This window comes from Monodon monoceros, unplaced genomic scaffold (assembly GCF_005190385.1).
Source record: "Monodon monoceros isolate NGI ecotype Baffin Bay Population unplaced genomic scaffold, NGI_Narwhal_1 Super_Scaffold_11, whole genome shotgun sequence".
In the NCBI taxonomy this organism is placed as follows: domain Eukaryota; kingdom Metazoa; phylum Chordata; class Mammalia; order Artiodactyla; family Monodontidae; genus Monodon; species Monodon monoceros.
In genome coordinates, this window is record NW_021703767.1 from 11,342,212 (window position 1) to 11,369,310 (window position 27,099).

Genomic DNA, 27,099 nt, shown 5'->3' on the forward strand with positions numbered 1-27,099 from the left:
AGTCGTTAAGAATCTGCCTGCCAATGCAGGGAACACGGGTTCGAGCCCTGGTCTGGGAAGATCCCACATGCTGCGGAGCAACTAAGCCCATGTACCACAACTACTGAGCCTGAGCTCTAGAGAGCCTGTGAGCCACAACTACTGAGCCCGCGTGCCACAACTACTGAAGCCCACGCGCCTAGAGCCTATGCTCTGCAATAAGAGAAGCCACCGCAATGAGAAGCCCGCGCACCGCAACGAAGAGTAGCCCCTGCTCGCCACAACCAGAGAAAAGCCTGTGCACAGCAACAAAGACCCAACACAGCAAAAAAATAAAATAAATAAAATTTAAAAAAAGAAACATAGCAAGAATGTCAAAAGCTAAATTTATTTTTGCCTCCATCTTTGCCTTAGAGATAGAAAATTTCTAATATGCTATAATTCAAATATAAGGACTGTCTTACCAGGTAATTTCTTTTCTAGTTGTTGCTGTTCATCTTCTAAAACTGGTTCCTCTGGTAACCTCTGATCTACCGAAGTTGAGCTTATGACAGATATACCACTGCCAGATCGAACTCTTCTGCAGTTGTGGAAAAAAAGAAAAAAAACAAAAAGGATTCATGTAAAGCTGTCTAGGTAGAATTGGGTAAATTATGAAAAAAATTTTTTTTTAAGATTATGCCACATATCATGGAGCAAATTTCATTTTTAGTGAGGAAAAGATAAAGATTTGGTCTTCTCTACTTACAAGAGTTTCTTAAAAATGAATATCTGAACGTCATCAGACTCTGAGTGCCATATTCATTCAAATGTTTAGAACCATCACCAAAAGTAGGACAATTCCAAAGGATTAAATCAATGAACAATTGTCAAGTGGTTAGAGCAGTACCTTGGACATAGTAAGTGTTCGCTGTTCCGATCATAACCCTCCTATGAAACATTAAATTTCCAAGGGAAGATTAGTAGCTCAGCTAATTGAGAGCATCTTTTTTTTTTTTCCCTTTACAAAGTCTCTCCATGTTATCTCTTAATAAACACATGAAATGCCTATACTTTATAGTCCTTAAAACAAATCACTTAGTTTACTGGTTAGTTTCACTTTACACCATTAATCTTGCTCTTTTAAACCAATCTACCTATCTTCTTTTTATGCTTTTTTATCAGCTTCCAGTGTTGTGTTTCTTGTAGCGATTCTTGAAGCTGTGAGATTTTGTGGGAAAACTGTCCAGCTACCAGTTTCTTCCTACACATTCACAGTTTTCTCAGCTCCCCCCTGCACGATGTATGTGCTGACAGTGATGGCTTCATGTTTCATACTTTTATGGGGACTTTTCCCCCAGTCCTTCCTGTGAGGAATTAGGACAGAAATTCTTATCTGTGCTTCTTTTGTTCTTCTTCGTCTCGTAAGATCTCAAATTTGTCTTTTAAGTTAAAGCTTTGAGACACAGTTGTCCAAGAGGGCTGTGTATGCGTGGCTGTGTGTAGGCGGAGGATACCAGTAACTGCAGAGTCTTCCCAATTGGACCCTGAACTACCCTCTCAATGTCTCCACTGAGGTTATGTTTCAGACCATGAAAATTTTCTTTAATTATCTTCCTGATTATAATTTCTACATTGCCAGCATTTTGTTACCTCTGTCTGGAATGTGTAGAATTCATAGGCAGAATCTCCTTGCTTTATTTTCTATGTACAGGTTGATATCATTGCACTTAAACTGCTAAAGTTTTGGGTGAGCTTTGATTATATGGATTGTCTCAAAACCCACAAAATCTGTGATGTTTTACTTGACTGTTTTACTAATATCCTATGAGTACTTTAAAGAACAGAACAGGGAAAGATGAACACAAACCTACCTAAGAAGATTTGCTTGAATTCATAGATATTTCATTTACTTGCCAAGAATAAAAAATGACTATAAGATACACAGGCAACAAAGCCAAGTTTGAAATTCACATACTCAGCGCACAATTTCTTATGAGAGCCAAATATTCCTTACCTAAAGGAAGGTGGAATGTATTCTGGGGGCAGGACCGGTGGCAGTGGTTGGCCAGACATAGCTACATCAATTAGGTGCATAGCCAGGATAAATTCTTCTGCTGTGAGTTTTCCATCTTGATCAATGTCAGAAAGATTCCTATTCAACAAAAAGTTCATTGTAATCTAGCTTCATGAAAATGCATGCTTGTTACTATTCATGAGTGATTTAAACGTTCTATTTTCTTATTCTGACTCTAGGCCAACTGAGTTCCTCTGTGCCTCAGTTTATAAAAATAGTACCTATTTCACACCACCATTGCAAAGACAAAATGAGACAATCCATATAGCTGGGATGGTGTTCAGCATTCAACAGATGTTAACTATGATTATAATTACACTCTTCTCAATCATTGCAACCCATTTTAAATGTATCATACATTCCACGTGTCTAATTTAGACTACGCTCTGCAGACTATCGGGTCAGATAGTAAATATTTAAGCTTTGCAGAACACACAATCTCTATCACACGGAATTCTGCTGCTGCAGCAGGAAAGTAGCCACAGACAATATATAGAGAAACAAATGGGCACGGTTGTTTTAAAAAACAAAACCAGGTGCAGGCCAGATTCAGCTCACTGGACCAAGCCCTGATCTAGGCCTCCAAGGGTGGATCTTTACGGCCTCCAGCCACAGAGGCAAGGTGTTTTCTGTTCCTTAATCTTAGGATTCAATCGTCACTGTTCTTCATAATCAACTTGCCCTGGTAGCTAATTAAAGTAAACAGATTTTTCTAGCAAGTCCAAGAATGTGATTTTACTTAACAACTTCTGGACACCAAAAGAGGATGCAAGACCACAACACTGCTCACTAAAATACCAATAGGACAGATGCTACACTGGGCAACTAACTGGCTTTGCTGATGCGATAAGTCAAGAAACTCCTCTTAAATCTGAAATTTCCTCAGGTGGCATAAACTCTTTTTTTTTAAGGTACAATATCCATACGGTAACGTCCACCCCTTTTAGAGTACAATTCTTCGAGTTCTGACAAACACATTCAGTTGTGTAACTACCACAATGTATAGAAGTTTCATTATCACCGAAAATTCCTGTCTTTTTATATAGTCACCCTTTCCTTTGCCCCCAGGCGCTGGCAACCACTGATCTCTTTTCTGTCCCTCTACCTTTGCCTTTTCCAGGTGCCAGACTCCTGTTTTTAAGTACAACAGAGCCACAAATGAAAACCCTGCCTGTTTTACCTTGTTCTCTCTTCCTTTCCACTGCCCACTCCTAGGTAAATGCAATTAAAAGGCAGGTGGAATTCCTATTTGTTTTTTTCCCCATACTTGCCTGAAGAATGGCTGTACACATTTAATTAAATATCTTTTTATCATGTAGAAAGAGAATATAATATTCTAGTAGGAGAAGACTCAAGTATTTTTTTCAAAGAGGGCAGGTTATAAATGAGAAACTTAAACATTTCATTATATTCTAGTGTCATGAGAACAACCAACGTCCATAAATGTTAGGTCTTTAGTTTTTATTCCAGAGGGCCCTAGGATACTGGTACACACCCAGACTTAAAGAGGTCTAGATGTGTCATAGATGTAAGATGCTTGCTAACTGGTCTGTTATTATGCTATTGCAAGAGGCTGACCCTTTAACGCAAAGCAGAAGGGACCATAATGGGTGAAGGGAGCAGCCCTAGAGCTTGACCACTTATGAAACAACCACATCAATGAGCCTGCAGCAAAATCATGAACCTAGCAGGTAAGTGGTATAGACCGGGTTTATCTTCCAGGTGGAATCAATGGATAATGCATAACTGAGAGATACACACTCCTGAAGAGTGTGTATTCTAGTTAATATTTAACTAGATATTAAAATTAAATATTTAACGTTCTAGTTAATATTTAAATGTAAAGAATCCTATAGGATTAGGCAAGGCTCATCAATAGCTACTAAAACTCATTACAAAATAGACAAAGAGACATAAATGTACCTACTGATGAAAGTACTAGGTATCATCTCTGATGTATTTTGCAAAAAAAAAAAAAAAAATTCAAACTTGAATCTGCTGAGTGGTTCTCAACCACTGATTGATTTAGTACTGCAAAGAACATCTGCCAATGTCTGGAGACATTTCTGACTGTCACAAGTGGAGGCGGGGTTCATGCTGCTGCAGTAGGTAGGGGCCAGAGATGCTACTTAACAATCAAAAGTCCACAGGACAGGCCTCCACCACAGAGTCATCGGGCCTAAAATGTCAATAGCACTGAGGTGCAGAACCCTGCTCAAGATCTAATTACCAATCTACAGGAAATACAAGAATGAATTAACACCACAAGGGTGCCATCAGCTAAAGTTAGGCTATAAGAAACTATAGGACAAATGATCTGGGGTTTTTTTGCGGGATGGGGTGGGGGAGGAGTGGAAAACAAGACAAGGGGGAGTTTATAGGTTAAAGGAGACTTAAAAGATGTATCAACCAATTGTTACAAAATATAGATTTATTTCAGTCCTGATTTGAACAAATCAACTATAAAAAAATTATGAGACAATCTAAGGAATTTAAACACCATCTGATTAACTTAATGATAAGAATTATTATTTAACAGTTTTAAGTGGACTTTTGGTATTGCAGTCATGTGGGGAAAAAATCCCTATGTCTTTTGGAGATACAAGCTGAAATATGTGCAGATGGAAATGATATAATGACTGAGATTTGGCTTAAAATAATTGAAAGGAGGAGGGGAGAACCAGGACAAATCATGAGTTGAGACTTATTTAGGCTGTATTATGAGTTCTTGAGAATTCATTATGTTGATTGCTCTGCTTTTGTATTTTTCAAAATCAAAAGGGGGGAAAGTAAGAGGGGTACTCATAACAACTCATTGGAAAATTAAGCCTACTCCATATATCCCCCTTAGAAATAACGGTATTAATCTAAAGACCCATGAGCCATATCAATTCAAGAAATACAGTTTCCTCTTTATACAAACCAAGGAACTTTTTCATTCCTTACCATATTGAAGCCAGCTGAGCCTGTGGTAAACTTGACTGCATAAGAATAGTTCTTGCTTGGGGACCTAAACAAAAACCAGGAAAAAAATATAAAGATGAACCAGCAAATCTTCACTGATCAGTGTTCTGCACACAGGTACTATGTAATCTCATGCAATCACAATGCTTTAAACAATATTTGCTATTACCCGAGGGGCTTTTTAAAAAGGAAATTAAGCCCCAATGAAAAAGGCAAGAAACACAAAGCACCTGGCACACAGTCAATAAATTTTTGTTAAATAGATGTTTAATGAGGAATGAGTATGTAAAGGATTAGAGTTTCAAAATATAACCTGCCCTTCTGTCCAGGTTACCGTCTCTATTCGTATCAGGCTTTTATTTACAAAGCTGAAACTTATTCTCTCTAAATTCAGCATCTTGGCCACCACCTGCTTCCTCCACCATGATGACTATCAAATTCAGATAAGATTCAGAGAATCTTAGAGGAGGAAGGGACCTTAGAGAGAACTCTTCTACTCATTTCATTATACAGACTCTAAAACAAAACTAAACAAAAAAAACTTGCTCAAGGTTGTATAAATGGCCAATTATCGCAGCCATTTCCTAGGTTAGTGATAAAGAAGAATTTCTGGAATTTCAACTCTCATCTCAAAATCAGCTCTCACTTCTTAAAATACTTATATATATCTTCAGTTTTGGCATGAAACTAGCCTTAGATACCAGAAAGGCTACAATGGAAGAATTTGAATGTTTAAATAAACTAGTGTTAGGAGGAGAGAGACAAGTGTCTTATGTCTATCACTGACTCCCAAGGTGTGGTCCCAGGATGACATGAAGACCAAGGAACGGAAAGTGGTAGCAACTGTGTTAGGAAGATTACCACGCATAAAATTTTGCTTGTTCTGTGGTATACTGGAATGAGAAAAGTTCATTGATCATTTTATTTAGTCTCTAACATTGTATTTAGAATGTTGGCAACATTAAAGTAGAATTAGCAAAAGTTTAGTGAATGCTTTAATTTATACTTGTAACAATCCTGCCCACTTCAGAACTATATAAAAGAAAGTTCATATTTCATCTGTTCAATAAAAAGTGTAACAATAAATGAAAAGAACTAACCCTGGACCTGGATATCAGGACATATGGATTCCAGTCCTGACTCTTCCACTCCCTAATGACATGTGACATTAACAAAACTACTTTTAGGAAGTTCTTTTATCTCTGAAATGAGGAAAATGATCTAGAACAGGGATTGGCAAACCACAGTCTATAGGCCATATCCAGCCCTCCACCTGTTTTTGTAAATAAAGTTTTATTGAAACATAGCCATGCCCATTCATTTAAGCATGATATAACGGCTGCTTTCATACTGCAACGGCAAAGTTGAAGAGCAGTGACAGTGTATGACTGCAAGTCTAAAATGTTTTTGCATCTGAAAGGGCGAATTACAAGTATACACAAATTCTCTGTATGCCTCGCTCACTCTGCTAAAGCAGTAGCTGTCACTTTTATACATAGCATGAAAAACCAGGCCAGCTTATATGGGCACTGAAGGAATATTTAAAGGTAGAGTTTTAAGTACTGTTTAACATGGTTTGACACCAGTGTGTCATATAGACCCAGACCTGCATTGTCAGTGAATCTGCAAACATTATTTTGCTGTTTATAGAAGAAGTCTGTTGACCCCTGCACTAAAAGATTCCAACTGTCTTTTGCAATTTCTAATACTTGACTCTAAGTCCTAAGACAAGGTTGTGAAACATTAAATTAGATCAGCAACAGCAAAGATAGTAACAGGACAACATAAAAATCAAGCTCTGAGTGTTCGGAACTATTCTGTAGAAGCCTACATTCATGAAAGGCAGACTGGCTTATAAGGAAACATTAAGGGAATAAACACAAATCTCAAGTTCACAAAGCCTACAGTGGGTAGCTGTGTTTCAGTAGGGAAGCTTGAATGGAAAGAACAGAGACAATTAAATGAAGTTAATGCTTTACTTCAAACAATGACTAAGACTTTTAGCATTTTGTGATTAGCATATGAATAACCAAATAACATATGCACTGTTTCAGAATGCAAGGAGATAATCAAATACCTCTTTGAGAAGAGGACTAGCAAGAATAGCATTACCAGAATTCTAGAGCTACTTATATAACTTAGATTAGGAAGGACTCCTCTCTTTTGTAAGAGTGTCTCTTTTAAGAGCGTGCAGTAGCATATACATCAGGTTGGGAAGGAACAAGGGGGTGCCCACCTAACCAGGTGTATGAGCAAAATCAACCCAGGTAATCAATGGGGTAAACTGTGCCATTGCTAAATATTTCACTTCTGCCTCTTTCCATTCTGGGAACTATTCTCAACTTTCTTGATATTATTCTTAATCTTACTCAATTCTTAAGCTGAATTGAGTAACTGCTTTAGGGGTTGAGGATTCACACAATTATTTTCACAGTTGTGATCATGAAAATAATCTTTGTATTTCATCTCAACAAAACCTGCTCTGCTTCCATCAACAGTCTTATTTAGCCTAAAACACACCTTATATTGATTCCTCACAAAGGGAAAACAAATTAAATGTCTTTTATTTACTCCTATTTTAAAATGTACTGTAATAAATTATTCTTTCTATTTGACATGACTATACAAAGATTTGAAAATGAAATTCCCACCTTAAATTCCTTCCAGGACAAAACAGTAATAAGTATACAGCTAAACAGTAGCAAAAATCTGCTCATCCATCCAGTATATTTCAAATTTCATTTTCTGCCTCAGATATTAAAAGTTCTAAATATTTAAGTTCCTGCGTCATATACCTTCTACCTGATACTATACTTCGGTCATAAAACACATCCTACCAAGAAAAGAGAATTTCGGCATCCACATCGCATCTGAATACTATTTTAAGTAACTCCCAGCAAACACCAACAGTGCTTTAAAAAATGTTTTCAGATTCACTGACAATGCAGGTCTGGGTCTGTATGATACACTGGTGTCAAATCATGTTAAACAGTACTTAAAACTATACTTTTGAATATCCCTTCAGTGCCCATATAAGCTGGCCTGGTTTTTCATGCTATGTATAAAAGTGACAGCTACTGCTTTAGCACAGTGAGAGAGGCATACAGAGAATTTGTGCATACTTATAATTCGCCCTTTCAGATACAAATATATGCTTATTTGAAATGACTGCTGAGATTCTTTACTGGGATAGGGTTCAAGGTTAGACCAGAACCCTTCGAAGTCTCACCCAATCCTGACATTTTTAAACAAGGATGAATTTTTCTCTTGGAAGTAAAAATTGCAATTGTAAGTGACAGAAAGAAAAAAAAGATAGTAAGAATCAGAAATTTAAAATGTTTTTTGCTGAATATCACTGCTTCTCCACCCCAGGAAAATGACCCCATTCTCCCCTCCTTTCATATTTGTTAAAGAGCAGTTACATTTTCCCCCCTTTTACACTTAATGTTTGTACTGGAGATCTCTATTTTCCTTTATTAAAATTATGCTTTTCTTTATAACTCTCTAACAATTTTAAGTGTTTTAACCCCTTATTAGAAAGGTTTCTGGATAGTATCATAAAATCCTTTGAATCCTTCTAATGTAGACAACAATCTTTTTTGAAATCCATAGAGACCATATACCTTAACTCTGGCCTTTTATACATGAAGAAATAAGATCCAAATACGTAAAGTGGCCTCCAGCTGGTTAGTGGCAAAGCTAGGTTCTAAACTCCCCAACCATTTACTAACTTTCACCCTGTGTCCTGCCATAAACACTGATTGTTTGAGTAGACAGTTTCAAGTTCATCTACTAAGTTGAACTTCAGAATGTGAACCAGGCTTTGTCCACAGCAGTGTTTCTTTGCAAGTGCGCTGATTTGCACAACAGTGGCATCTAGGGTGCTGGGGGATGCTTGGTCTAGGTTCTATTTACCAAGAAGCAAAAGCCTGAGGCACTGAAGAATAACTATGGCCTTATCAGTAGATGAGAACTGGAGGTAAGGGGAACAACAAAAACCCTGTTTAGAAAGAAGTACAGTAAATGGAGGAAGACATCGGGAAAATCTTCAGCCCAACATGTAGAAACAATTTGCATTTAGAACAAAGATCATGTTTCACTAAATTAATTCTCATTTGTAAATACCTGTTAAGTGTCCACTCATGGTTTTGTCATGACTGTTGAATAACTGTCGGTATTTCAGTCTGGATGGCTGAGGAACAGCCCATTCAGCTGCGGGAGGAACACTGTGGGGCAAAGAGAGGAAGGAGAGGAAAAAAGGATTAATAGTAAGGAAAATCACATTTAAGTTCTCTAAAAACAGTAAACTAAGAACTTCTCTAGAAAACTAGATTTAATATTTTATTCACTTCCTAATCACTATTTCTGAATTTTCTATAATGATTTTTTCCATTTTTTAAGGTTATAAACCTTTCTCTCCAAACAGATAAGCTCATTATTTTTTCCAAATCAGAGGTAAACACGGCAGACCAAGTGGCTGGTTCAAGTTATATGGACAATTTACTAATTTAAAGGTTCTACAAAAGAATGGAAAATCTCCTCGGAACTGAGGTGATACAGTAATGACCACGCTTCTCTAAACTTCTAGAACAGTCCTCTTTAGGTTCAAAAAGCAATGATGATAGAAAACAAATAACTGCTTTTAAAGGTATTAATTCTTTAAAATGTTTAACTTTCTTTACACCAAAATACAGAATGTATTTCTTAATGAAAGGGAGTTATTTCATTCTGAGAATTTAAATGCCCAAAATGGAGTTTCCCAGAGAGAAGAGAACATTCCCAGGGCGGTTGGCAAATCAGCAGTGCAGTATGGGAAGAAGCTCTGCTTCTGACTGCAATCCAGTGCTGACCTTTCCTTGCCAACGTGCAGCTGACCTCAGGAAACCCCTTGCTGGCAGCCAGTTCGGGTGTAGACCTCCTTGGTGATCAGTTCCTCAGATTAGTTCCCACACAGTATCATGCTGGTTGGTACCCATGGCTTCTTGAGAGCCAGATGTTTCAACTGGGCAATTTAAACACGATGGCTGAGCTGGCAGTAAAAATGGCATTCCACTTCCAGGACAGATTACAACTAATGCCCCATTTGCAATTTCCTTTCATTTCAACAAAAATATCTATTTCTCACAGATTACAGTGAAATTTTAATCATGAACTGGACATTTTAGTCATCATTTATGTATGTTACCTATGCACTGATACTATGTACACTTCTCAAAGCACAGAAACAGCTCCCAAACACTTGAAAAGTACCTATAAAAATTTATCTTTTCAATTTTTATAAACTTCTTAATAAAAACATTTACCAAGTTCTAATCTGCTGTGCATACTTCTGCAACAACTCTCTCATTCTAAACTAATATTTTGAAGATTCCAACTCTTGCCTATTTGTCAAGAAGCTAATTATATCTCTCCTGCACCCCAGGAATGTAGGGTATTACACAGAAGGTGTTCAAGATTACATTTATCCAATCATAGTTTTCTGCCAAATTCCTGAGAATTTAAATAGGCCTAAAAATGCATTAACCAAAAAGTTAGATGCCACATTATAAAAACTTGCTAGAAACTTAAATTATTGAAAGGTAACTACCAAAAAAACCCCAGTGTTTTTATAACCGGAGCAGGACCCTATGGGGCCTTCTGGGGACAGACCCCTCCCCTTACGTCCTCTGCCTGCCTCTCTCAATGTTTTTTTCTCAGCCTATCTCTTGTTTGTAGAAAAGCTGTAGTCTCCCAGGCCTCCCCTGAGTCACAAAAGGCTGCCTCAAGAATTAATGATTGAAAGTACATGAACGTGTAGTGACAAAAGCAGCAACTGGGCCAGGAGAACTGGTAACAATGTAAACAGTCAGCCATATGGCAGTCACAGAATCTTTAGTTCCTCCCTGAAGTACCTAGATAACAGTATCTGATGCACATTCCTGAGTTGTTTTACAGATGCTAAAACTCCACCAAAGGGAAGCTGGAGCCTAAGGATTGATAACATTAACCCCTGTGGCACTGCCCTGTTACCTCACCATCAACCAATCAGAGAACGGCGCACAGCTGATCACACATCCTGCGACTCCCTTCCCTCATCTTGCCTTTAAAAATGCTCCCCTAAAACCCATTGGGGAGCTCAGGTTTTTTGAGCATTCGCTGCTCCGAACTCCTTGTCTGGCACCTTACAATCTGGTGTCAGTAGATTGGCTTTACTGCACATGGGCGAGCAGACCCAACATTTTAATAGCATTAATGTTGCTAATACTGGCTGTTTGTTCATTGTGATGTCACAAGTCAATTTTAAGACAGATTTCAAAATCACTTGTGGAAAGTCAGAGAATACTCAAAATTCAGCGTGATATGGGAGAAAGAATAGAAAACATGGAATTTAGTGTTAGATGATCTCAATTTAAATCTCAGCTCTGCTGTTTAGTAAGCTGTAAACTATGGGTGAGAGATATAACCTCGCCGGGTGTTTCTTCATTGACAATTCTGAGCCAATTACTACCCTACAGGTGGTTGTGCGGGTTAAATGGGATTAATGAGTCAAAGCAGATACTCAATAAATACTCCTGCATCCTAGGAGTAAAACCTTAATTAAATGGAACACAAATACCTGTATACCACAATTAACCGAAGTTTTCAGGGCAAATTTTAAGAACATCTGCCTCAAAATCAGAAAGATCTCAGTTCAACTCAGCCCTATCACCTAGGAGTTAAGTTATCCGGCGCAAGTCACTTCCTGTCTCTGAGCCTCCTCGTCATCTATAACACAGAAAATCAGTCATCTTATGGGGAAGAAGGTGAGCATTAAATGAGTTAATGTGCATAAAGCATTTGGCACAGTGTTTTTCAGTTTATGGATTTTCTTTACATCATTTTTTAAAAGGCAATGAATTATTGAATTATATTCAACATGTTCTTTTCTTTAAAGAGGAAAAATGACTCAATTCACTTAGGAAAGATTCCTAAAGAGGACTGAAACAAGAAAAGATGGAATCATCTTCATTTACATCTCCTTTTCATTTGGAAAGCTTTGAGACAGCTTATCAAGAGACTTAATTTTTTATTTTAGTACAGCAGTATGCAAGGGGAAAAAATGGGTAAAATAAAAATGTGAAAGATAATATGAACCAAGATTGGCCAAAACAGAAGCAAACAAAACAGGTCATGTAAGCTGTACCCAAAACTGAGCCACATGTTTGATTTAATAACAACTGTCCCATAACCTGAATAACTCATTTCATAAAACCTGATCTAAAGTTTTACTAACAATCCACACAGACCCCATAAGATTGTCTGAGATAAAATTAGAGCCAGTTTTGGCTCTAGTCTTCATATAGTATTTTTTATACATAAACTTTTAAATGACTGACACCAAACAGTTAATGTGCTTTTTTCCCTCATACCTAGAGTTCTATTTTTTTAAACATTTACTACTTATTTATCATCCTCTTTTAAAAAAAAAATCAACATGCAAAGCTTTCAAAGGAAAAGTAGTGTTCTTGATTCTGTCATCTCTACAACAAATAAATAATAAAACCTAGTAACATTATCAAGAATTAAGAAAATTATTAGCATTCTGCAAACTAAAACAAGACAAATAAAGAACACAGAGCGAATTCACTTTCAAATGTATGAGTCAATCAGATAATGGCTGAACCAAACCACCCATTTAAAAAAACAAGCAAACTTACCTAGCCACGTCAAATGATTGTGCCTTCTGTAATTTAGTGTTTAACTGTGACCCTGGACCAGATCTACTAAAGGAAGAACTCTTTGGCAATGTGGCTGCTGAAAAAATAAATAAATGTTGAATAATTTTAATTTTACAAAAGTAAGAAACATTTCCCTATTTATAAAAATTAAAATGCATAGTTATCAAATCTGAGGCAGAAATTATTCCTCCCTTCTTACCATTCCAGACTCAAAAAGTTATTCCCTCCTTGCTTCCTGCCCTCTAGCCAAAAGTGTTTTACTAGTTCCTTCAGAAAATCACCTTACTAGGTAGTAATGTTTACATCCATAAAATCTGACTCTTCATTAGACACTTAGCATCACATTTTAGAGGATCTGTTCCAATAGTTAAAGAAATAACAGCTTAAATAGATAGCTGGCATATTCTTAACTGCACTGAAGGAGCATTAGTTCCAGATGTAAGAGCCAAGAAGTCACAGACTTGTCTTGGCCAGATGACACGTGATGTCAGGAAGGGCCAGCTTTTGTGTCTGAGTCTCATTCAAGCTGGTTAGCTGTGTGTCAGGAGAAAAACTTCGAGCCTTAACCAACATTCCCTTCAAACTTGCCTACTGTCTTGCAACATTCGCCGCAAAAGAAAACAAGACACAGTGAGGGGATTCACTGCTACTACTGGAAAAATAATTACAAGCATTTTCTCAGCTGCCATCACACCTGCAGTCATGGTCTCCTATGAAAGATAAACTACATGTGAAAAGAACATCTTAAAAACAAGAGGTCGATTTGGATTCTGTGGCTATAACTTAGAGACACATCCTGACAGATGTAATAAACGCAGGGGCCTAGGCAGATTCATATATAAGGCTCAAACCCACACTGTCAGTCACTTACGAATTTATTCAGACATATCCGAAGTACTTAAAAAACAAAAAAAACTTTCCATATTGATATGAATCCCTTCTGATTTGTTAGACTAAGACCATCTACACCTACACTCTGCTTTTCTTTAACTAAAGGGAAAAAGACTTTGAATAAAGTCTCAATTAAGCAAGCATGTAATACTATAACCTTAATATATTTAGCCATTCAATAGACTTCCTTCCCCCTCTATGCCTGATTCACTCCACCTCCTCAAAAAAAAGAAAGGTAATGTTCTTTTTTTTCCTCCCACATAATTCTACTCCTAAGGGATTGGCTTGTTTATTAGCAATTCATGGCAGCTGAAGAAAAGTAGTAAATGATACATGGAAATAAAAAGTGTTCAAATACTGTTCAAACTTGAGCTGCTCTCATCAAGCCCTTGAAAGGAAATTATGCTCTTGGTTTTAGCTGTTGAGTTCACCTCTGTGTACAATGGCACCCAAAGCTTTATAATTTCATTCTCCTTTCCCTCTCTCTAGCCTAGCTCATCCCCAAAATGAGACATTAAATGAAAAAAAAGAAAAAAATGAAGATGATTTCTTCTGGAATAAAATACCATTTAAATATAATCAGAACGTGCAGACAGAAAACGAGAATGAAGAGTAAAATACAGGTAAAAGTTCAGCCTGTGGCTTCAGCAGGTCACGTACCAGGATGAGTGAATGCAGGCAGAGGCTGTATGACAGGGGGCGTCCCGTTAGCCAGAGGAGGCACTCCTGCCGCAGGAACAGAGGATACTAGCGGGGGAGACATTCCGACAACAGGAATGGAACCCATTGGCACTGGAGCAACAGCGGTCAGCGGTGGCATGCTGGCGATACCTCCCATACCTATGAAGGGAAAAATGCCAACAAAATTCACATGGAACCACATTTCAACATTCAATGATGATTAATCCAGGACTGCATGGAGAAGAAAATCTCTTTCCAGTTGTAATATAGTTCCATTTAAAATATGAATTCAGATTAATCATTTTGAAGGGTAGTAAAAATTGTCAAGGATCATATCAAAAGGGCTCAAGACCCAACTTAAAGAAGGATCTATTGGCCAAAGTTGAGGATCAATAAGAATAATAACTGCAGTGGACTGAAAGCCACCAAAGAAAATTCAATTCATAAATTCACAATGATTTTTTTTAATCTTAATTGGTCACCATAGGCAATCAATTTATTTTGAAAACTAGTACATAAAGGCAGAAAATAAACATTTATCCTGCCTTTCTTTTATATACTGAACCTCAGAGTAATTAAACATTTGATGAGAAAGTTTCTCTTTATAGAAGTATTCTAACCAAAAAATGAAGAAACGATAGGAACTAAAATAGATGTTTCTATTCTTTTAGTTTCTCTATCCTAACTTGTGATATGGTGATATAATAAGAAATATATATCTGGTCTCTGTCCCCAGGTCTTGATTCCTGGCAGAGCTCCTAAAACCCTTTTAATTTCCTGACTGATAGGAACATCTTTTGCCAAAACATTTGGTCTCAGTCCCTGGTTCCTGACACAGAGCTTTTAAGATCCTTGGAATCTCTAGAGTGGTAAGAGTATCTTTGTGTGTTTGATGTGGTGACTGATGGCTGGGGACCCCTAAATAGCTGCAGGATGGGAGCTGGTCACGGGAAAGATCACGGCATGATTAGAGGCTTGGAACTCTCAGCCCCACCCAACTCCCACCTCCACACAGACCTCAGGGGAAGGCAGAGGGGCTGGAGACTGAGCTAACCAAATGCTACCGATTTAATCCATTATGCCTGCATAATGAAACCTCCATAACAACTCCTACATACCAAGGTTTGGAGAGCTTCTAGGCTGGTGAACAAATCCACGTGCTGGGAGGGTGGCGCTCCCCAACTCCACGGGGACAGAAGCTCCTGCCCTCAGGACCCGTCCGGACCTTACACTATGCACCTCTCCATCTGCCTGTTCATCTGTGTCCTTTATGATACGCTTTATAACAAAGCAGAGAATGTAAGTAAATGTTTCCCTAAGTTTGGTGAGCTGTTCTAGCAAATTATAGAAAAGGGGAGAAGAGTTTGGGGAGCCTCTGATTTTTAGTCAAGTCAGACAGAGCATGGGTACCCTGTGGCCCATTACTTGTGACTCAAGTCTGAAGTGAGGGCAGTCTTGTGAGACCGAACCCTTAAACCTGTGGAATCTGACGCTGACTACCAGAGTTAGCGTCAGAATTGAATTTAATTATAAGATATAAAGTTAGTGTCCGGAGAGTTGGAAAATTGGTTGGTGTGGTTTTTCTGGACACAAAATTCTTGGCTGATTCTTTCCTTGAGAATCCTAAATATGTCACTCCATTTCCTTCCGGCATGAAGCACTGCTGCAGAAAAGTCTGAAGATATTCTAATTTTCTTTCTCATTAGCCATGTGTTTTCTTTGTCTTTGGGCCCAAATGATTTTTTGTCTTACTAGAATGTATCTTAGTGTTGATCTTTCCAGGTCGATCTTCTCGGGCACATACTATATATATTCGTTCAAATTTAGCTTCAAACCTTTTATGTCAAGAAAGCTGTCTTGAACTAGTTTTTGCCATTTGTTCTGTTCCCTTGCTTTGGTTTCCTTCTTCAGAGGCCCCAACTAACCTACTCAATTCTCTTTGCCTTCAACATTTGCCGCTTTTTCTCAAATTCTTTGTATCTCTTTTTTCATTTCCTTTTAATGTTTGAAATCTTCCTCTTTTTACCTTCTATTTCTTTTCAGATAGTCTCTCTTGTGTTGCTTCTGGCTCACTCTTCATTTCTGAAATGACTCTTTCTTTTATGTCTCATTCTTTCCTGAGTGGTCACCTGATTTCTGGGGTTTTAAAATTCTGATCTATGTTAGTCTTTCATGACTCGCATCATTTTCTTAGTACCTTTCAGCTTGTTTTGAAATAGTAGGTTACTGATGTGCTGTCATCGTCCACAGGGGTGTTACTCGGCTCTTCATCCTCTTTTTTCTAATAATAACCGTGTGTGGGATTTGACCTTGGCCTGATACTGCCTGATGCTCCTTTTGATATGAGCCTTGACTCCTGGGATTTCCAGGCTCGTTCTCCTCCCCCACTTTGGTCTGGACCTTCTCCTCCTTCTGTCTCTGTGTCGGTGCCCTGCTTAATTTTTATTCCACTCCCAGTCACTTCTCCTCAGTGTGAGATCCTGTCCCCAAAGGCAGCCTTGTTGGGCCAGTGCTGAGAGTTCACAGGGACCAGATCTTGCAGGTCTTCTTATTCTCTAACATCATAATTTTTCCATTTTAAGTTACCTACTCAGCTCCTAAATTGCCACTGCAAAGACTATCATCCTTGTGCCAACTGACTGCCTTTTCTGAATGAATGAGTGTTTTCTGAATACTTCTAAATAAACACACATACCAGAGGCTGTGTTTTAGATGCCATCCCTCATGACGGTGCTAAGTCTCAATTCCTGAAGTTTTACCCTCTCTCCTCAACCACTGACGGAAGCACTTCCCACCATAAACACACCATTCTTCAGCTGACATGCTCCCCTTACAGTTAAACCCTCCCCTCTTCCAAGCCTCCAGCGGGCTCCTGTCCCTACCACTCCAAGGAAACGGTTCGTCAAGGTGAGGTCCAAGCTCGTCTTGCCAAATCCAATCACTTTTCTGTCCTATTCTTACTCAGTCCCTCAGAAGCAACTTGAACAATGGGGCACTCCCCTCCGAAACACTTCCTTGGCTACTAGGACACCAACTTCCTCCCACTTCACTCTGTTTCTGGCTTCTTCCCTTTCACTAGAGCTTTAAATGTCACAGACCGCCAAGGCCTGGACCTAGGTCTTCCGCCTACTCTAAAGCTACACTGTGTCAACCTAAGTAAAGAGGAAAACTGAAGCAAACTTGAATTACCAGAAGTTGAGTTTATGCAGTAATAGCAGAAGAACTGCAATTCTGATATGCCTGTTTTTTTTTTGGTGGGGGGGGGGGTGGGCACCACGCGGCATGTGGGATCTTAGTTCCCCAACCAGGGATCGACAACCCTGCGCCCCCTGCGTTGGAAGCGTGTAATCTTAACCACTGGACCGCCAGGGAAGTCCCAAGAATTGCAATTCTGGACATGCCAACTGCGGTAAGCTACAAGTGAGACCTCTGAGGCTTTGGGGTGGGCTGGATATATGGGCAAGGATCACAAAGAGGAGGGAATTCAATTAGAGTCCAAGCAGCAAGTTCATTGGCTTGAGGAGGAGAAGAGACTTTTGCAGGATGTTCGTTAGTCAAGGGATCAGTTTCGATTTTCTATAAATGCCTGACCAGTCCCTTGGTCCTTAAGTTTCATTTTCCTGAGGACCCATGCATGAGATTCTCCATTTTATATCCTCTGGTTCCATTTAAGATTGAAATCTTCACACTTCTCTCTAAGATACCATATCCAGCCCCGGGGCTTTCAATGCCATCCGCACCCAAACTCACCCGGAACTGACGGATCCCTCCTGAGTTGCAGACATACAGATTCACCTGCCTCCTTCACATCTCGACTTGGAAATCAACGAGGCCCCTCAAACTTGAAATGGTCAAAATCTGATTTATTTTTTTCTCCACAATACAGGATATCATGAATCTAATTCTACCCTATCTTCCACGTTTATTATCACCACCCAGATCTAAATTACCATAACCTTTTGCCTATGGAAAAAGCCTCCTTACTGATTTCCCTTTTACTCTTGTTCCCCTGCAATACAGTCTTCAAATAATACAAATGACAAAACAACAAACAAAAAATAACAACACCAAAGAAACAAAAATAGTCTTCAGATAACACAGATTTTTTTTTTCTAAGTGTCTATTAACCATGTCACACCCCTGCTTAAAAGCTTTCTACTGCACTTAGACAAAAATGCTAACTCTTTAGTGGTTTTATCAGGCCCCAAACCACCTGCCTCCTGCCTTACCTCCCTGACCTTAAGGCCTAAGGATACTTCAGCTACAAGGGAAGTATCTCATTTTTGTTCCTCTCACACACCAAGCTTTGCCTTAGGACCTGTTGCTTTTGCCTGGGGGTCTTCTCCCCTCAGGAGGCTCTCATGCTTAAGTCAGCTCAAAAGTTATCTCCTCGGAAAATTCTCCCCTAACCACCGGGTCCTACTTGTCTCTATCATATTACCCCGTTTTATGGAATTATTTGTTTGCTTCCCCCAACTTGTCAACAAGCTCCACAGCAACAGGAGCCATGATGTCTTGCTCACCACCATCTTCCCAGCAACTAGGACACACAATCAGGGCTTAAAAATATTGATTGGTTTGACTTAATAAAACCATGGACTCTGGCAAAAACAAAAGCAACAACCTCCCCCTGAAACAGTTGAGTCCAGAGTATAAGAAGAATGATGCTGTGTGCAAATACACTGAAGGAAGAAGGTATGAGGCATACTCACAGAATGTCCTTAAACACAGTTCGGTACCCTTAGGCAAATCACAATATCACTGCACCCCATTTTCCTCTTCTTAACAAAAATGATTATTCAACCCCTAGCCAGCCTTAATTCCACAGTGTGTTAACATTTGCATTAACCTTGGAAGAGTGACAATGCCCCATGTCACCCTCATGATTTAGTGATAAGGAAGGTGGGAAGAGAGAAGGAAATAAGGAAACCAAGAGCCTTCAGGAAAACTGAGTTTGAACAGGCTCCACCTCCCTTTCAGAAACATGGTCTCAAGCAAACTGTTCAACTTCTTGGAATCTCAGGTCTCTCGTTTGTATAAGAGAGCCAATAATCTCTGCATACTTTTAGGGTTACTGTTGTGACCCGATAAAATACTATATGTAAAGACAGACCACAGGGCTAGGAAACCCATGGTCAGATAATGTCTAATATTAATTAGAAAATAATGATAATAGTAATAAATTATGTTCTCAAGTAGCCAGAAGAAGTATAAGAAAAAAAAATTACCTTGGCAAAGGCCAGATCTTTTTTTGTTTTGTTTTTTTGCGGTACGCGGCCCTCTCACTGTTGCGGCCTCTCCGGTTGCGGAGCACAGGCCCCGGACGCGCAGGCTCAGTGGCCATGGCTCATGGGCCCAGCCGCTCCGCGGCATGTGGGATCCTCCCGGACTGGGCCACGAATCCGTGTCCCCTGTATCGGCAGGCGGACTCTCAACCACTGCGCCACCAGGGAAGCCCCAAAGGCCAGATCTTTGAGTAAACTTGGGCAAAGTGGATTAAGACCATGTACTTTTAACTTCTCTTTATTTTCTATAATTCCCTCATGATTTATCTTCTTGAAAACAGTTTACTGAGAAGGGTGACGTGACGAGAAGGAGGGGAGGGAAAGCAGTGGAGAAGCTGGGGGTAAGAGCTAAGGTCTGGCTGGCAGGAGGGCAGCTAAGAAATCCTGGCTTCCCTTAGAGGCCGGGGCAGGTTACTCAGCTGACTGTAAAACCCTCTGGGCAGTGAGGCCACCCCTCCTGAAAATAAATCGGCACTATCCCTAGCGTTGAAATTCCTATAGCAGGATGGACTAAGACGAGACATATTATATGTCAGAGGAAGAATTACTGACACCCGGGTTTCTGGGAAAAAGAGGCAATGGGATGCCTGTGGTTATCTGACCCTTTCTCCACTCCGAGGTTTCTTCTTGCAGCCCCGGAAGGGAGGCCAAAAGAAAACCAAACACCCTTTAGCTGTTTTGGGTTTCGACCAAACGCTGGCTACAGGGCCCTTCAGAGATTCAGAGTAACTTCTACTTTTAACTAAGCTGGTTAACTGAGGACTAGAAACCGCGAACACACGATGGACAAGATCAACAGGGGCCCTGGTCCCTTGCAGCCTATGGCACTGCTCACCTCTGCTCTTCCTGGCCTTTGCTCTCACGTGACTTCTTGAGTTTTCCTTCTTCTCTTGGATCACTGTCCTACTTGCCTAACCCAAAACCTGTAACTTTCCCCATAAAATATCCAGACTTGCGGCTCAACCTCACCAAAAGAAAGGCAATGCAGAGTTTGTTTGTTTTTAATAGTGAACCTTTAAGTAAAAGCATAGCATTCATTTATCTCAGCTTATCATTAATTGTATCAGAGACAACCTGAATGACTATTGACTGTCCCCTCCCAAACCTCCTTCACTTTACTCCCTGTCATCAGATACATCAGGATGAAGAGAGAGAAGGAAACTCTATCCACAATTTTTGTGTTTTGTTTAAACTGTCTAAGAACTTTCCCATGAATCAGATGTTGGATCTGATTACTGTAATCTTTAAATCAACCTAAATAATTAAAGTCTAGGGTGAGAACAGAGAAGAAATCAGAACTGTTGGTGATCTTAGCTGACTAATTACCATTTAATTTTTAAGAAAAACATCTGACTAAAAGACAGCTTTTTATGGAATTATATTTTAAATTGGGATAATAATGGATTTTTTTCCCTGTGGAATTTTGTTCTAAGAAATAACTTAGGACTTCCCTGGCAGTCCAGTGGTTAAGACTCGGCACTTCCAATCCAGGGGGTGAGGGTTCGATCCCTGGTCCGGGAACTAAGATCCCATGTGCTACGTGGCGTGGCAAAAAAAAAAAAAACAAAAAAACTTAATATGGCCAATTGCCTCATTACTGTGAATAAAATACATATTTCTTAATACCATAAAGAAAAGGAGCACAAGGAAACACAAAGATGCTCTGGAAACACAAAACCTTTCAAAAGGAAGTATGTGACAACGTGAAAGGTCAAGAATCCAATAAGAGCAAGAAAGAAACAGAAGATGCAGCAGGACACTGCAAGTTTGTTCCTTTTTCCCTGACAATCTGCACCTTTGATTTCATTTTTTGTTGGTGTTCTGTAAGAATTTAATGTGTAAACAAATACAGAAAAATAAGCATTACAGCAACAAAACAGGTTTGCATCTTATATAGAAATTTTAAAGACAATTCACCAACAAGTATGAGGTTAATCTCTGTATTAAAGCTTACCTTCTTATAGAATAATTTAGCAGTCTCTGAGATTTTAAGCCAGAAAAACAAGACTCATGCTGGTAAAGCAACCTGCAAATACCTTCTGTCTGTTCTCACAATTAGTCTACTTTAAACATAAAAAGACCTTCCAAAGGAGGAAGACACTGCACTTAACGGAGATTGCTGGGACCTCCCTGGGAAATCCTCGCCCATAGGAGACGCTTTACCACCTGCAGGACTAAAATGGTGGCAACAAATTGAAAGCCAGGAAAAGATTCCTGTAGCTTTGGTGTACTTGCCCAATTTAAGTGTTACCTTCAGATGTATAATAAAGCAAGTAAACAGAACCATAAAGATAAGCTTTCTATAAATTAAATGGTATTTGGCTATAGTACTAAGGAGGTGAGAGAATAAGAAATTTATGTTAATTATCAATCCTAAATGACTACTTGCCCATTGCAACTGAAAACTGAGGACTCTAAGTATGGCAGATTGCTAATACTTTAGAGTGTTTTATTCATGTTTTCCATTGAGAATCGTTAAAATGTTTGATAAGCTCCTTTAACTAAGAAATCACATAGGGGCTTCCCTGGTGGCGCAGTGGTTGAGAGTCCGCCTGCCGATGCAGGGGACACGGGTTCGTGGCCCAGTCCGGGAGGATCCCGCGTGCCGCGGAGCGGCTGGGCCCATGAGCCATGCCCGCTGAGCCTGCGCGTCCGGGGCCTGTGCTCCGCAACGGGACAGGACGCAGGGGTGGGAGGCCCGTGTACGGCAAAAAAAAAAAAAAAATCACATAGGATCAATACAATACTGAACTAACAATGGTCCTCACACCCATACTGCATTATCTGAGGAAATATTACAATTCAAAGTGGTCTTTTTCCTGAGAAAGCCATGTTACAAAATGGCACAAGACAATACACATTTTCTCCATTTTTTTCCACCAGCAAATAAGAAGGGAAAATCAGATTATAATATATTTTATGAGGAAAACATGTTTGTTTCTTAAAACTGTTTTCAATCACTTTATCGTCTACGATTTTTTTTTTTTTTTTTGCGGTACGCGGGCCTCTCACTGCTGTGGCCTCTCCCGTTGCGGAGCACAGGCTCCGGACGCACAGGCTCAGCGGCCACGGCTCACGGGCCCAACTCCGCGGCACGTGGGATCTTCCCAGACCGGGGCACGAACCCATGTCCCCTGCATCGGCAGGCGGACTCTCAACCACTGTGCCACCAGGGAAGCCCCATCTACAATTTTTTAAAGGGTGAGAACCAAATTTAAATTAAGAATGACCATTTCTACAAGGTGAGAGAATGAATACATATGGTAAACTTTGTACTTTATATTAAAGTGAAGAAACTAAGGCACAGAAAAGTTAGTCAAGCTCAATTTCAAGGCTGAGTTTAATAGTAAAGGTAGAAATAGAATCTAGGGCTCTGATTCTCAGGTTAGAGGGTAATGGGTGGTATCTTCCCAAGACGGAAACATTTATTTCTTTTGGTGGGTAATGTTCATAAATCATTTTTAAAATATATAATACGAATTTCCTTGAAAATCTTTGGCATATGTGAGTCACTGGAGGCTGAAGTTTATAGAAATCCTCTCCCCCACCCCAATACAAAAAGGCAGGGGAGCTAGTTTTTAAATGAATCAAAAAAGATTAATCTTGAATGGATAAAGAAGATGTGGCACATATATACAATGGAATATTACTCAGCCATAAAAAGAAACGAAGTTCAGTTATTTGTAGTGAGGTGGATGGACCTAGAGTCTGTCATACAGAGTGAAGTAACTCAGAAAGAGAAAGACAAATACCATATGCTAACACATATATATGGGATCTTAAAAAAAAAAAAAAAGGGTTATGAAGAACCTAGGGGCAGGACAGGAATAAAGACACAGATGTAGAGAATGGACTTGAGGACATGGGGAGGGGGAAGGGTAAGCTGGGATGAAGTGAGAGAGTGGCATGGACTAATATATACACTACCAAACGCAAAATAGATAGCTAGTGGGAAGCAGCCGCATAGCACAGGGAGATCAGCTTGGTGCTTTGTGACCACCTAGAGGGGTGGGATAGGGAGGGTAGGAGGGAGATGCAGGTGGGAGGGAGATGCGGGGATATATGTATATGTATAGCTGATTCACTTTGTTATAAAGCAGAAACTAACACACCATTGTAAAGCAATTATACTCCAATAAAGATGTTTTAAAAAAAAAGATTAATCTTAATTTCAAAGTGACCTGAGTTTTATTCTGCATTGTTATAGAAATCAACTGGATAGCTGAGTCCTGTGAAACGTAACAGAGGGCACTACACCTCACAGATTACACACACATGCATCCTGCAGTGAGATTTATATGACTAGAACTTAGTCCACATTTTTATAAAGTACAAAATTAAATCTCAGTCTAATTTTTCATAAGCCAATGACTCAAAGATATCAAACTTGTTACAGTGGGATGATTAATTCATATATTGTATGCTATGGAGTTAGCCCCCAATTCAGGTATTTTTAATATTCATCCCAGGCCTTTGTATTGGTTGAGATGTAAGCTGTGAAATTTATTTATTTGCTTTCATTTTGATTACTCTCATCCCAGGGTTAGAATGTGACCATGCTTCTTCCCTTCCATCATTATCTTTCTGCACAGGGCCATCATTTTTCAGACAGAATACCTCCTAGAATTTCACAGTGCTACAGACTGAGAGAGGAGGGTGGGAGAAGGGAAATATTTATTTTAAAAACATGTAATGAAATATAGGAACCAATTCCTTTTCAGACTCACCAAACGCTGGTGCACTAGAAATAGCAACTGGTTGCTGTTTCATGACAGGGGGAAGTGCGGAGGGGAGCTGATATCCTTGTAGCTTCAGTTTGATGAGTTTCATAGCTATGGAAAACTCCACTTGATCCATTCTTCCATCATTATTCATATCAGCAAGCGCCCTGCAAACCAACAGCATGGGCTTAGAGTGACTGTGACCTTAAAAGAACCTTTCCCAAACCACCACTCCCACCCACACAAAAACTAAATAATCAGCTCCCTCGGTCCAGGGGAAAACGAAACAAAACAAAACTTGTTTACCAAGCTGTAGGGAAAAACTGAAAAGGTTTTATATAAATATGAAATATGTTTTATTGTGTTACTCTCTACTTTTACGATACACATGGTAATTTTCAGTCTGAATGTCAGGATATATACCATGGACATCAAATGGGGTTTCTTTTTGGAGTGATAAAAATGTTCTAAACTGGGTAGTGGTGATGGTTGCACAATTCTGGAAAGACTAAAAACCAATGAACTATACACTTTTAAACTGCGACTTTTGTTATGTGAATTATGTGACAATAAAGCTATTAGGAGGAAAAAAGTATTTAGAAACAGAGTTTATTTCTAGATACTTGATTAGATTGCATCAACTCCTCTGTGGGGTTCTACAAACCTCACCATGGGGATGTGACACACTATGCTCTACTATACTATAATACTAGCATACTTTCAAAGCTCTGGAGATTCATTAAATGACCTTACAAATGCACTTACTATTTGAAAGTGGTCCTCAAACAAATGGTCAAGTCAACTTCCAATGAGTTATTATGTAAAGCATTTCTCTCAAATAAGAGTAAGAGAAAGGAAGAAAGGGGTTTGTACTTGCAACTGGAAACTACATTTTTGCTAACTGAAACTGTGCATATTCATGATTTAACCTCTTCTGCACAAAATATGTTCATTCAGATTTCATTTGTTGAAGTCTAGATTTTAAGGGCATAAGGATTTATTTTTTAAACCTTTCTTAAGAAAAGTTTTATTTGAAACTTCAAATGTTAAGACCAGCTACTCCAATTACAATGCCATCATTGGCAATGTTTTAAATGAGCCACATAAAGATTGTGTCCTCAAAAGAAAATTAAGCTACATAGAAAATAACCCTACATTTCTAGAGTTAACTCAAAGTAAGAAAACATGAGGCACAGTAAAAAGTGTAATAATACAACAAAGATTAAAAATCTTTAAAAATGTTAAGAATTGTAATAGTCAACACTATTCTTCAGGAAAAATTTTAATGGTCATAAAGTCATAAAGGGAACCCCATGGCTACAGAAACCACCCTTCTGCCTCAGATAGGAGTGCCCCAGGCCTCCTGTGGTCAATGACCGCCTTCAGCATACCACACCAGTGGAATCTGAATTTCACTCATTTCTAGTGGCCTTGAGCATCGCTTGCCATGTTTCTTGGGCACTTGGACTCGTGCTTCCATGAACTGCTCATTCACATCCTTTGCCAAGTCTTCTGATGGACTGCATGTCTTTTCCTTGTCAGTTTAAAAGCACTCATTGTATATTACATATCAACTGTTTATCTGTCAGTTGTTGAAAGATTTTTTAAAACTCTGTCCATTTTGTGTGTAATATATCTTTAGCATACAGAAATTCTACATTTTTATATGGGTAAAATATTTCTTTTATCACATAGCTTTCTTTTCTAAGATGGTATTACTTTATTACATTTCAATCTTTAAACCAACTGTAATTGCATATATGTGTGTGGTATGTTACCCCAGGGTTCAACCAGATTTCCTTCAGGTGGATACCTAGGGTTCCCAGCAATGTTTATTAACCAATCCATCCTCTTCTCATTGAAGTAAAAAGAAATATTTTTGGGGTTCATTAAATGTCCATATGAAAGGAGATCTATTTCTGGATTATCTACTCTGACTGAACAATTCCCAGGTCAATGTGACAATAATCTGATCCCACTGACTCTATGGTATGTTCTGGTATCTGGCAAGGCTTTTTTAAAAAAAACTTGTTGGATGGACCTAGAGATTGTCATACTGAGTAAAGTAAGTCAGACAGAGAAAGACAAATATCATGTGATGTCGCTTATGTGTCGAATCTAAAAAAAGGGTACAAATGAACTTATCTACAGAACAGAAATAGAGTCACAGATGTAGAAAACAAAGTTATGGTTACCAGGGCGTAAGGGCGGGGGGAGGGATAAATTGGAAGATTGGGATTGACACATATAAACTACTATATATAAAACAGATAACTAATAAGGACCTACTGTATAGCACAGGGAACCCTACTCAGCACTCTGTAATGGCCTATATGGGGAAAGAATCTAAAAAAGAGTGGATATATTTATATGTATAACCGATTCACTTTGCTGTACACCTGAAACCAACACAGCATTGTAAATCAACTATACTCCAATAAAAAAAAAAAACAAAAACTTGTTTGGCCATTCACAGACATTTCTTTTTCCCTATTAACTTTTAATTTATCTATTCTATAAACAACTCTAATGAAAATCAAGATGGGACTGCATTAGATACATGAATTTTTAGAGAACTGACTTTTTTTTTTTTTTTTTCTCGTTACGCGGGCCTCTCACTGTTGTGGCCTCTCCCGTTGTGGAGCACAGGCTCCGGACGCGCAGGCTCAGCGGCCATGGCTCACGGGCCCAGCCGCTCCGCGGCATGTGGGATCCTCCCGGACTGGGACACGAACCCGTGTCCCCTGCATCGGCAGGTGGACTCTCAACCACTGCGCCACCAGGGAAGCACGAGAACTGACATTTTTATGATAGTTAGTTCAGAA

At 39.1% G+C, this 27,099-nt stretch overlaps 1 protein-coding gene across 3 annotated transcripts in view; it reads right to left on the reverse strand.

The window, feature by feature from the left end:
• Positions 1-27,099, reverse strand: part of ITSN1 (intersectin 1) — a 231,947-nt gene that overhangs the window by 131,271 nt on the left and 73,577 nt on the right. For all 3 annotated transcript variants that reach the window (XM_029214102.1, XM_029214104.1, XM_029214103.1), the window contains exons 5-11: positions 24,281-24,441; positions 14,248-14,427; positions 12,676-12,772; positions 9,125-9,225; positions 4,982-5,045; positions 1,976-2,113; positions 444-559 (exon numbers count right to left, since the gene is read on the reverse strand). In XM_029214102.1, coding sequence (XP_029069935.1) covers positions 444-559; positions 1,976-2,113; positions 4,982-5,045; positions 9,125-9,225; positions 12,676-12,772; positions 14,248-14,427; positions 24,281-24,441 — 857 coding nt within the window. The remainder of the gene's footprint in view (positions 1-443; positions 560-1,975; positions 2,114-4,981; positions 5,046-9,124; positions 9,226-12,675; positions 12,773-14,247; positions 14,428-24,280; positions 24,442-27,099) is intronic.